Genomic DNA, 12,301 nt, shown 5'->3' with positions numbered 1-12,301 from the left:
AGGAGAAAATAGTTTACACAGCGCGAGGGTGCCCCAGGAAATGGGTGGCGGTGTGGTCGAACTGGAATGACTACAGAGGCAATATCTGTGATCCTCCCCAAACGCTGCCCAATGACGAGATGCTTACTGTTTAACCCTCTTTCTAGGTTGTGCTGTAAATACTTCAGATGTAAAGTGTGTTGCAGACCCTGTGTTTCTATGGTACAGATTGATGACTGTGTGCGATTTTGTGATGACGTCACTTGTTTTAAGTTGCAAATAAAAAGAATTTAAAAGACAATGAAAATAATTGGGATTTCTCTGTCACAGGGAAGAGTGTAGATTTCTTTGTGGAAGACGTAGCCAGATAGGAGGTTGACACCAATGAAAGAATTGTTATTATTACTTAAATCTGCAGAATATTAGGCCAGATAGCTTCTCAGGGAAAGTTATCCTCATGGGGTTTTTATTTCTCTCCCTTTCTGGGAATGTTTTCAGGAGGCTTCTTTGGACCTAGATCATTTGTTGAAGATGTTTTAAAAGGCAGCATACTTTAACGTGTTTGTGCCCTTTTTTAAGGATAACAGAGGAGCACTGCAATTACATTCCTCATCTGAGAAAATGGCTTTCTTTTTCTTCAGGCAATAGAATACACTGCTTTCTCTGTTTTGAAGTGTCTTGAGTGTGTATTGTCTACTAAATGTGCACTCCTGTGCTGAGGGTACTCTTAACATATACGGCTATCATGTGGGTCCTCCAGATGTAAACGTTTTTTGCCATAAACCCTTATCTCTACAACATAGCTTTTTGGGGGGTTTCTGACATAGTCGAACAAGTAGAACCTGGTCCAATCTTCAGAGGCAAGAATTTCAAACCAAAAAGCTGCCAAAGGAGTTGGGTGGCTTCTGATGTAGAAGTACAACTAAGTCAAGAGAAACAGAGCATAGAACCAACTAAACTCTCTCCATATATGAAGTGAGGTAGAGATCTAAGGTAGGGTGGCCTCTAGGGCAAGTAGAGTTCAGAGCATTTCCACCTCATTAGCTAAAGCATGGATCATTTTAGTTATGGTGGATGTGCTACTAAATTGACATGTGTATGCTAATCTCTCTGTACTAATTACTGTCCTGCGCAGCTAGCTGTTGTATGTTACCAAAGGCTTTCACCTCGATGACGGGTAAAGATTCGAGAATGTGAATCCATGAAAAATCAAGGCTGCATTCTTATGGTTTCATTGAATGCAAGATATCTTCAATACCTCATAGAGTGCAAGATAGCCTCTCCACAGAAGAGAAATAATCCAATTATTTTCAGAAAGTTAGCGTAAAATGTTTTTTTTGTGTTATTTTTGTGTACTCATTAAAAAGAAAGACATTCAGTGAGTGCACTGTGGTCAATAGGTATTGTGTTGAGGGCTTCAGGCATCAGCCGAAGAGCTACTTGGTTCAAGAATTCAGTTTTCAAACCATCAAATTGGCCCTGACTTCAGTTCCTTTATAGACCCAAATAATCCCACAATGACCCATACTGACTGGGATCCCAGGCATTTGTTCAAATAAATAATATTCAGCATCAATTAGATTTGCGTTTTTCGTTTTGTGCACATAATTTATTTTTTCTCTAACTTCATTAACCCCATGGCTGCTAGGCGTTTTCCCGTCCTGCGCTGGGGATTATTGTTTTACATTATTTTATGACGAGCTGGCCTTGTCATCCGCGCACGGCAGGTAAGCGCCATGACGAGCCCAGCTCGTCATTAGCCTCGAAGGGGTTAAAATACAGTTAAACAGTAGAAAACAATAAAACATTTTAAACATCTGAGAACAAATTTCACGCAGATCCTGTCCCTAAATGTCTTTTAGACGGGGATTTGCGATGGCTTGGAAGGGCAATGCTCTCTGAGTGGGATACATCGTGGTACTACAGCGATAATCTGTCGGCATGGCTCTTGAAAAGAAGTCGGGAGCATTCAATGGATGTGCTTTACTCGGTGTGAACTATAAAGTAGGACAGTGCAGGAGTGGGAGTCTCTCTCAAATGGGTAATATGGGGTAGAGGGATTCATAAAGTTCATATGAGATAGCCACCTTGTAGTCTCTGCAAAACTGCCCTTCCTTCCCTTGACCCTGTTGTGCACAGCTGACGCTTCTGGAAATTGGTGGGGAAGGTTTTGTTTGACTGTAAGGACGGATGGCAGACTTTTGAGCCTAGGACCATATGTACAAAAGCATTTTTGCGGGTCGGAAATGGCCCTTTTCGCGGGTCGTTTCTGACTGCAAAAATACTCTTACATATGTACAGAGCAAATTGCTATTACGTAACATGTTACTGAATATTAATTTGTGTTTAGCGATTCGGTATTTGGAAGGGCTGTGGTGGGCGTCTCTTCCAAATACCGAATTGCTGTGCTATGAATGAATGTTTTGCAACTAAATTACCACGGCAAAACATTCATTATTTACAGACTCCTCAAAGGTAGCGGTCACCATTCGCAAATGGGAAGAGGTCCCCATGGGAAGTCTTCCCCTTTGTGAATGTTGAAACAAATAATTTTTTAAGAGCAGGCAGCGTGCAGAGCCACTGCCTGCTCTTAGAAAATGAAACTTAAACGTTTCATTTTATTTTTTGAAACGCATCTCATTATCCTTTAAAATAAACGGTTGTATTTTTAAAAAAAAGATTGCTTTAGTAAATAGTCATTGCAAACTTGGAGGTCAGCTGACCGCAGCAGACCACCACTTCTGTGATGGCTGTAATTCCAAATGGGTCTCAAATTACAACCTCAAAAATATTCGTGAAATAGGTCTATTGCGACCCAATTAAGTTTCAAGTTTATTGTTTTATTGTGTTTGATTAATTAAAATCTTACAAAAATAGCTAAAATATCAACAAGGTTTAAAATTATAAAACAATCAATCATTCAGAATTAAATCCAAAGACTTGACCCCATTAGGAATTGCTATTACCAACTTGTACGTTTTTGTACATTAGGAAATGCGCTTTCCTAAATATGGATCACTGAGAATCGCAATTAGCCCAAAGTTCTGCTGTTTTATGGAACAGTGAAATGGGAGACTGTTTTTGAATTGCTGCTTATTGGCTTGAGAATTACTGAATGCCTCAGAGTCTGAGAGATGCATTGGTAGCAGACTGTATCTGTATCGTGACCACCAGGTCATTGCACCCAGCACTTGAAAGAATCAGTGAGAGAGAAATTTGAGGCTAGAGATGGCAGCTTGTTACACACACACAGATAGTTCATGTTCCTTCATCGCTGTTCTCGGCGAGTCATGAACGACAGAAGAAGAAAGGTCAGAGTGGCCGAGGACAACAGATTAGGCTTTAAGAGAGCACTTGGAGCAAAGGCTGTAATCTCAGTCTAGGTCTGAAGTGGAAGGTTTTTTTGGGGGGGAGGGGGGGCAGAAAGAAGGGGAGGGGTTTTAAAGAGCACTGGAGAGCAAAGAAATTCTGTTAGTGGTGAAAAAAACAGGTTCTCAGTAAATACAAGACAGCATGTGATGGATGCTAAGTGTTTGCAGCAAAACAATGCATAGCCTACTATGCTGGGGACAAAAGGCAGAATGCAAGTGGTATATTACAGAGCATGCATACTCAGTGAGAGCTCGAGAGCAGAGGATGGCCTTCTGAGTGAACGTTAAGGAGTAGAAAGGAGTTTTCATTCAGTGCAGGGGATTGGAGCAAGAGAGCTGGTTTTAGCAGGGTTTTCTATTAATGGGACGGGGACAACCTATAACTCCTAGGGGGCTAGTTATAATAATCACTGAAATAGGAAGAAATGCCATGGGCTAGGGAGCCTAAAACTTGACCCTGAACCAAGTAAATCTTTACATTAACTTAAGTCGCTTGCCTAAGAAAGCAGGGGGATGGTATACAGTCATTATGGACATACTTTTTCATGAGCTAAACAATAGATAACTGGTTTCCTTTTAAATCCTTCATTGCCAAAATGCCTAATCTGAGTCACTGCAGCACTTTACAACTTGCCTTTTATTCGTTTCTAGATGTGTATCATGTATCTTTTTTTAATGTTTTTTTCTCGCAGATTCAATAGTACAGTTTTCAGCTTTACTTTGTGGCTTCTTCAGGTATATGTTTAAATGTCTCTTAATTTTCTCTTATCGATTCTATGCTCATCAGATCAGTTCGACTCTGCTTAAAATATCTAAATGATATTGAAGTGATAGATCCCACCCAGAGTAGGGTCATCTTAGTGAGGGCTAGGAATTACAGGGGTTTTCTTTGAGTTCTGGGCAACAAAGAATGGAATCCCATTCATTATAGGGAGTGGACGAGGGGGTTTCAGATCCAATGGGGCAGGCACAGAAGAGCTGAGGTAAGAAAAGTCCTTCCCAGCGCTGCTGAGGGAGGAGCACAGAAGAGGTTAGGCAGGGAAAATTATTCAGGCACCCTAGTGTAGAGCTGAGAGACATAACAGGCATGAGCGCCTCCATGCAGGTGTGTGCTTTGCTTTCTTGTTTTCTTATAGACACTGCTAACCCAAAATACCTCACCTTCAGACTATCCCCAGGTGCCAGACTCAATCCAGAGGATTTAATAGCAAAGCTCCCACCTGCCGGTAAGGTAGCATTGTGTTGCCTGGTTACAACTTTGTTTTACCCCAGAAGTGACAAACGGAGCTGCACATAGGCACACCTGAGTGCTGATATCCATTATTTTCTTTCTGCTCCTTCGTACGCTGATCTGGTACATTTTCCTCGTGTTTTGTCGAAAAAAAAATTCTCAAAATTTTATTTTCTCCAGTGTGTCCTAGGTCCCTTTCTAAAACTACAGAGTTTAAGCCTGGTAGTGGTTGTCACAAACAAATGTCTGTAAAGATCCCCACAATGTCTGCTTTTTTCCCGAAACACAAAGCCAAGCTGTACATTGCCGAACACCGAAAGAAGCCTTGGATCCCCCACTCAAAGTCAAGGGCACAGATCTGTTCCCATTCTCGAGAATGTTCCTATGACAGGTCATCATTGAGGTCCAAGTCTTCAGGTAAGTCAAAGTCCAAAGTCTCATTGTCAGCTGAGGGAGAATGTCAATGGTTTATTGACACACCCAGACCCATTCCATTCAGATTCAGGCAGAATATATGTATCCCAGGGCCACACCCTGGTACTTGACAACCTTTTAGTTCAGTTGGAGGAATTACAATTGCAGTTGCGTACTATGGAGGCCAAAACCATTGTTCTCATAGAGGTTTTACAACCTGTTCATCCTGGGCAATCATCATCAGAGCCTTTACTCCCATTTAATGAGGCCCTAACAGACACCCTCATGGGCACCTGGTCTAAGACATGTTGCTATGTTCAGGTGAGCAAACAGATTGCCAGACACCGTAGGCCTGCAGCAGGCGACCCTGCTTTTTTCACACAGCACGTTATGACAGGAAGTTCGGTGGTTCAAGCTTCCATTAGTAGGGTGAACCCCAACTCTTTTCCCTTGGCTTATCCTGACCGAAAATAAAACCAACTTAAGACCTTTGAGAAGAGGGCATGTTCCTCGACAACCTTAGCGATCCATTCAGTCTGTGCCAGCTGCTTGATGGTGAGGTAAACCCATGCATTGTGGGACATGGTTGGTGATATCTTGCCTGCAGTCCCAGAGAAAGGAATGCCAATCTGGCTCAAACCATCCAAAATGGCCAGTAAGCAGCTTAACCGATTACCACCTGTGGAGTGGGCACCACTGACTGCTTGAGCCGAGCTCTCAGCCCTAGAGTGACTTGAATGTGATCCACAGACTTCTCTGCAGATGTGCACGCCCCATTTATGGGCGTGCCATTTAATGTGTCCCACCTGTTTGGTGAAAAGGCTGATTTAGTGTTGGAACACTTTAAAGCAGTGGTCTTCAAACTTTTTAAGTGGGAAAAAAACAATCAGGATCCCCCCTTCCAAAAATGTCAATAAACTGGCAATATTTAAATATGTGTAGACTTATTAAAACCTTGCAGTAAAATTCTGTTACTATTTTAAAAATGCAATCAAATACATGATTGCCAGACACACTATTCTAGTAAGGCAGGCCTTACTAACATGTAAAAGTATCCACAGTGTGATTACTTGAAATGGGGGTGATGGTTTGATGAATATTTGGACCCCCTTCCCTTTAGACACCTCCTCCCAGCCAGGATATAAATGCCAAAAGCTGTTATTGATGGCCCATTAAAGAGTGACTTACTGCTGCTCATTTTGTTCAACTGAAAACAAAGTGCTGTTATCAGCATAATGCTTCTTTTGGCCAGAGCTTGTGCCCCCCTGATATGACTTAAAGCCCCCCTTAGGAGAGCACAATCCCCAGTTTGAAGACCCAGCTTTATAAGAAAGCAGTGAGACATTGCGTTCCCTAGGCAATTCTACCCCTGGGAGACAGTTTGCTCATCAGCTTTGCCCCTTTCAATGAACTCCTGAGGTCTGGCAAGCCACCCACACCAAGACCACCACCCCCACATCAGGCAGGCTAGTCCTTTTGGGTCAGGACAGGGATCCAGCATGGAATGTCAAGGTCATCAGGGACAGCCATCCCCCACCCCACTCCGGCATCTGCTTCCAAACTGCTTTAGTTTGCCCTTAGCAGCAGGCTCCATACTGTAGGAGGCAGGATCAAATATTTCCTCCATGGCTGGCAAAATATACCATCCCTAAGGTGAGTCCTCCAGGTCGCCAAGCGGGGCTAGTCCCTACAGTTCCTTTTCTCCCTCCTACATCCAAACATCTTTCAGACAAACACAGGAGACATAGAGCCATTTGATAACAACTTGGATGCCACTAAACAGCTGTTTACAGAGGGTATGCATGCAACTTCCAACTAGATGTCAAGTAACTTCCTCCAGTTGAACGCCAACAAAACAGAAGTCCTCCTGTTTGGCAAAGCTTAACTTCTCTGGTCTCCGGAGTGGTGGCCAGCAGAATTAGGCCCCGCTCCTGTGCCCACTAACAAGGCTAAAAACTTAGGAGTGTATCTAGACCCTTCTCTATCATTGAAGGAGCAGGAGGCGGCCGTCTCAGGTAGTTGTTTTGGTATGGTAAAGCTCCTAAAGAGAGTGTTTGATCTTCTCCCCCTATCCGTCCGTAAGACCCTGCTCCAAGCCCTGGTAGTAAGTCGACTGGACTATAATAATGCACTTTTGGGAGCAGCGAATGAGGGAGTGCTTAATAGGCTCCAGGTAGTGCAGAACACTGAAGCTCGACTGGCCCTAAATCAACCACCCAGGACTCCTTCCCAGCCATTACTAAAACGCTTAGACTGGCTTCCTATTCGTAATCTAATCAAGTTTAAAATCTGCTGTCTGATTCACAAAACCCTTAACGATAGGGGACCCAAGTTTATGAACGATAGTCTTATCCCCTATCGTCCCAACAGAGATTTGCACTCTAGTGGTAAGGCTCTTCTACTAGTGCCCGAGTAAAGAAACTTCATGTAGGAGGCAAATCTTTTGCCTATGTAGCCCCGCGCCTTTGGAACTCACTCCCCTGTGTGTTGCATATGTGCCCGGACCTGCAAAAATTCAGAAAACTACTGAAGATGGAACTCTTTTAATGTTGTTGCTTCCACCTCTTTGTTTTTCTGGTTTCACTGTTATGTTATGTTATGTTATGTTAGGGGGAGTCTTGTAGAGCGCTCAGCTACTTGGGCAGAGTGTCCCGGCGCTATAGCACAGAGATAACCCGGTAGTGGTGAGTCCAGCGCTTTATAAATCCCTCATTCATTCATTCATTCATAGAGAGTGTCTCAGCCCGGGAAGCGGGGACTGGCGGTTACTTCTATTATTTCCTTGAGCTGAAGAAGAACAGAGGCCTTCATCCTATTTTAGATCTCTGCCCTCTGAATGCCTTTTTACGGAGAAACACATTCAGAACGCTCACACTGGCTCATGTTCTGTATCCCCAGGATCCAGGCCACTAGATAGTGGCTTTTGAGCTGCATGATGCTTATAATCATGTACGTGTCCTGCAGTCTCATAGATTCTATTTGCAGCTCAAGGTGGACCATGAGCATTGCCAATTTGTTGTGCTCCCTTTCAGTCTCACCAACTTCACTCAGGTGTTCACAAACGTGATCACAGTGGTTGCAGCAATCCTCAGGAGGTTAGGAACTCCATTTGTCCCCTACCTCGATGACTGGCTCTTGAAGGCGCCACAGCCAGTCGTAATCCAGCTCTAGATGAGGGCGAACCTCCTAACATTGTTGTGATTCATGATCAACATGCCAATGTCACACCTGACTCCTTGGCAGAGGCTCCCCTTAATTGGAGCCATCTGGATACAGTGCAGTTTCAATCCTTCCCTCCACCATAACGAGTCAGACATTCAGGCAATTATCTGGATGTTTTAGCCCTGGTCATGGGTCTCCTGAGTGTGGGTCGGTGCCTTCTGGGCCTCTTGATACCCTCTATCCTGCCAGTCAATTATGCCAGGTGGTATATGCAAGCTCTGCAGTGGAAGCTTAAGTCTCAGCAGGTCCAGTACCAGGTGACCCTATTAGATTTCACCCAGGTTTCTGAGGAGATAGCAAACGACCTGAATTGGGGGTTCAACCACAAATGGACCAGCAGCAAATTCCACTCTCTGCCTCACCCACAGTTGAGGGTGATGCTAGATTCATCAGTATTGGAATAGGCAGGTCATCTGGGAGAGGTGGCGATCAGAGGACCGTGGTCTCTTGTGGAGATACGTCTTCACATTAAGCTGTTGGAGTTGCAGGCAATTTGCTGAATGCCTTCCTAACATCTATCAAAGGATGTTGTTCTCTTTGCTAAGGGCCCTCTACCAAGTTTACACACCAGAAACTGGGAAAAGTTTGCAGCCTGGTTGTGGCACATGTAGTACTGATCCACACTGAAGGATTTCCTGTTTATTTTTTGACCGTAAGGACTTGAATTAGACACCATTAAAGGTTTTCTGTTGGCTCTTTCGGCCTTTTTACATTTACTCTGCCAACCCTCTCTGTTCAAATCACCAACTGTGATGAGAGTTTCTAAAGGTTTGACTCATATTTCCTCCAAAACCCTTAATGATGCCACATGGGGATTTCGATTTGATTCTCATTTTCCTTATGTGCATGCGATTCAAGCCCATGCACAGCTGCCCACTTTGTCTCCAGACTGTGAAGATGGTGTTTCTTGTTATGGTGACTATGACTCATTCTATGGGTGAACTACAGACTCTGTCGGTGCAGCCACCTTGTACCACCTTTTTCCCAGACAGAGTGGTTCTGTGGACTTAGACAGCTTTTTTTCTAAGGTGGTTACTGCTTTTCATGTCAAGCAATCCATCACTCTTCCAGTGTTATTTGCGCCACCTCGACCCTCAAAAGAAGGGACAAGATGCTCTCTTCACTCGGCTGGACTCTAAAAGAGCTTTGATTGCACCTCAGGTGGACGATCAGCTCTTTGTGGGATTCTCTGTGGAAAAAATAGACAAAAAAGTACAGGAAAGGACTTAGTCAAAGTGGATAGTCCTCTGTATCAAGATCTGCTACCTACTAGCCAAGTAGCAGCCTCTGGAAGGAATAAGGGCCCACTTCACCAAGTTCAAGACTGGTACAACCTTGCTGGCACATGGAGTGCCTATACTTGACATCTGTCAGGCTGTGATAAGGGCAAATGTACAGACATTCAATAAGCACTATTGCCTTGACAGTCACCTCCGACAGGAAGGGCAATTTGCCCATTCTGTCCTGCAGGAGTCATCCCACAGGCCAACCTCCGTTTGAAGGTATTGCTTTGGTATCTATTCAAAAGGTGAGGAATCTGTGGTTAGAACAAGATATTTATCTTTGGTATCGCTCTTTCTGAAGGACATGCTAGCGAACCACAGATTCCTCACTGCCCTTCTTCCTTCTGTGCTGTGGAATGTCATCTCTGAACCAAAAAGATCCCACTCAAGGAATCTACACACTGATATTATTGATTATTGCTGGGCTCTACGTTCGAGGATACGGACAGAGTCAAGAATGAAACTTACATCAGCACACAGTTGTGGCGCTTATATGCGGCTCAGTTCATCACTTCCGGGGTGGAACAAAGTTGTTGTAGAGCCGCACAGGGCCACCTACATCTGCGCAGGAGCATTGAAGTTAAACCTCCTGAGTATATTTTGCAGTCTAAGGTGAGGAATCTGATGTAGACCAAGTATCCACCAGAAAGAGGATTACCAAAGGTAAGTAACTTGTTCAATCTAGCCACATCAAGTTCTAAAAGTTCATGGGGCACACTTCTGGATATAAAGGCTTGAAAGAGAGAGAGCACCAGGTATCGCTGATTGGTCCTAGGGGCTGCTCATTTCATATCTGAACCAGAGGATGACGATGATCTCCGATCCTCCATTCTGTGCATGACTTCATTCAGCGGGGTCAGTTTCCCATCAGGACCCACCGCCATCGGTTGAATAACACACTGCCTGTGGAAGAGGAGAAGAAAGACACATTTAGAGCGTAGCTTTATTTACACAGTTAATTTCTTTTCTCTCTCATGATCAAACATTTTATTTACTCTATCCTTATTTACTGTCCTTTTGGCCTTTAGTCTTCACAACCAATTTTCCAAATTCAGACATCATTTCGTTGTTTCTAATTGGAGACGAGGAAGCCAGGGGATTCACAGTTTCAAAACTGGAATCACCCTTGACTGGTTTGATAGTGTGTGTTATTACAATAAAGCCTGGGCAACTAACAAAATAATTTCCCCCAAATCTGCCGTGACCTTTGATGTGTAATGTGCCCTACTGTTTACAGCTAAGGCGGCTGAAAAATGATTTGGCGCTGCAAGTGATAAAAGGCTGCCTGCAGACAGCTTGGGTCAGTAGTCTATTAACGCTAGGGCATACTTCTGGGTTTCCAGTAATAATTGTTGAGCACCAATTCTCAAGGAGCTGCTGCAAAACTACTCTTAGCTGTGGTAATATTATGGTTTGTTAAATGTTTCTATTTGCCAGAGTACAAATACTACATCTCTGAATTCGAGCATGGCTAATGTTATGCCTAGGTGTACGTCCATAATTGACAAAATCTAAAAGTATACTAGCAATAGCCACTGGTGGTTCCCAATGAATATTTCTCATCAAAATTTGCATTTCACAAGACAATTCGTACACTTCACAAATGGGCGAATCTTGTATGACATACTGTGGTCCTTCAACTTTCAGTCATCCCATTGTGTGTGTTGCTGTATAGTTGTGTGTATCACCACCTATTTGAGCACTTGCTCAGCATCCACACCTTCCTGGCATCCATAACATTAGCAATTGTGTTCCACCATTCCTTATCTTCAGTCAACATTTCTTGCTAGTCTGTTTGAACAGGCGGCAGTGAAAAACACTCGGCTTGTATGTTTGTGCCTGAAGATTCGTAGAGTTCAGGCTCATAATGTGATACCTAAGGATCTCATCTTTGTAAAATGTTCACATGGTGTGTGTGATCAGTTCTTGTTTAAAAACATCTTCTCAATTAGAAAGATTTAGAATAGTGTATCTTCGAGGCAGAGTAAAAAAAACAAATGAACCACCACTGTAACAATCCTAGATTGTAAATTGTCGGAAAGAAGGGTAGGAAAATTAGTATTGATGAGATCACTCAGATTATACACAGCCTTCCCTGGAATGATGGTAGCGACTAGCGAGCATCTTCTTCAAAAGACATATCAATAATCAAACAGGAGCATGGCCGTAATGTCATGGGTAGTTAAACATTGACAATAAACAGAATCTGTATGTCTGGAAAGATACTTGATGTGTAGTCACTTATGAGAGAATCCAGGTATAGGATTTTTGGCATACATAGAGAAGGATAAACACTATGTTGAGCAGTCTGTCATGATTAGTGGTCGCTCTTTTTTTAGATACAAATAGAGCAGAGACCTTGATTTAACTTTGGCCAATTAAGGCACCTGAACATGCTGAAGAAGAAGTAATGCGTTGGTCAAGTTTCTCTGAAATATACAACTCTAACGGGGTGGGTTACAGTCTGAGTTTTAGGTTATTGCCACATGAGTTAAGGTGAAAGCAGGCAAACATAATTGACCTGTTTTATAAGTAGATTGGAAATCACACCCAAAGCAATTGGCAGTCGCCTTTAAGAGGGCCATTTGCGGGTGAGCAAAGACATGCATAACATATCAACAATATTGATAGTGTAAGTTTTAAGTTGCTGTATTTTACACAAGAGTAAAACGCATACACATTTTCTAATGTTTAGATTGTAGCAATGAATATCCAAAGTTATCAGTGCTTAGTCTGAGCCAGTGTTTTCAGGTGGGGCCCACCAGCACTCCTTTTAGGGGCTTATTTTTAATTATAAGGCT

General features: G+C 43.2%; 1 protein-coding gene across 1 annotated transcript in view; it reads right to left on the bottom strand.

Annotated features, from left to right (window-relative positions):
- Positions 1–1,756: 1,756 nt before the first annotated feature.
- The window catches only part of RIC8A (RIC8 guanine nucleotide exchange factor A), a 196,755-nt gene continuing 186,210 nt past the window's right edge, over positions 1,757–12,301 (bottom strand). The window contains exon 10 of the mRNA XM_086956380.1: positions 1,757–10,403. Coding sequence (XP_086812506.1) covers positions 10,283–10,403 — 121 coding nt within the window. The 3' untranslated portion in view covers positions 1,757–10,282. The remainder of the gene's footprint in view (positions 10,404–12,301) is intronic.

Source organism: Lissotriton vulgaris, chromosome 2_1 (assembly GCF_964263255.1).
Source record: "Lissotriton vulgaris chromosome 2_1, aLisVul1.2, whole genome shotgun sequence".
Taxonomy (NCBI): Eukaryota; Metazoa; Chordata; class Amphibia; order Caudata; family Salamandridae; genus Lissotriton; species Lissotriton vulgaris.
The sequence above is the reverse complement of the archived record's forward strand: the minus strand, read 5'-3'. Positions and strand labels throughout refer to the sequence as shown.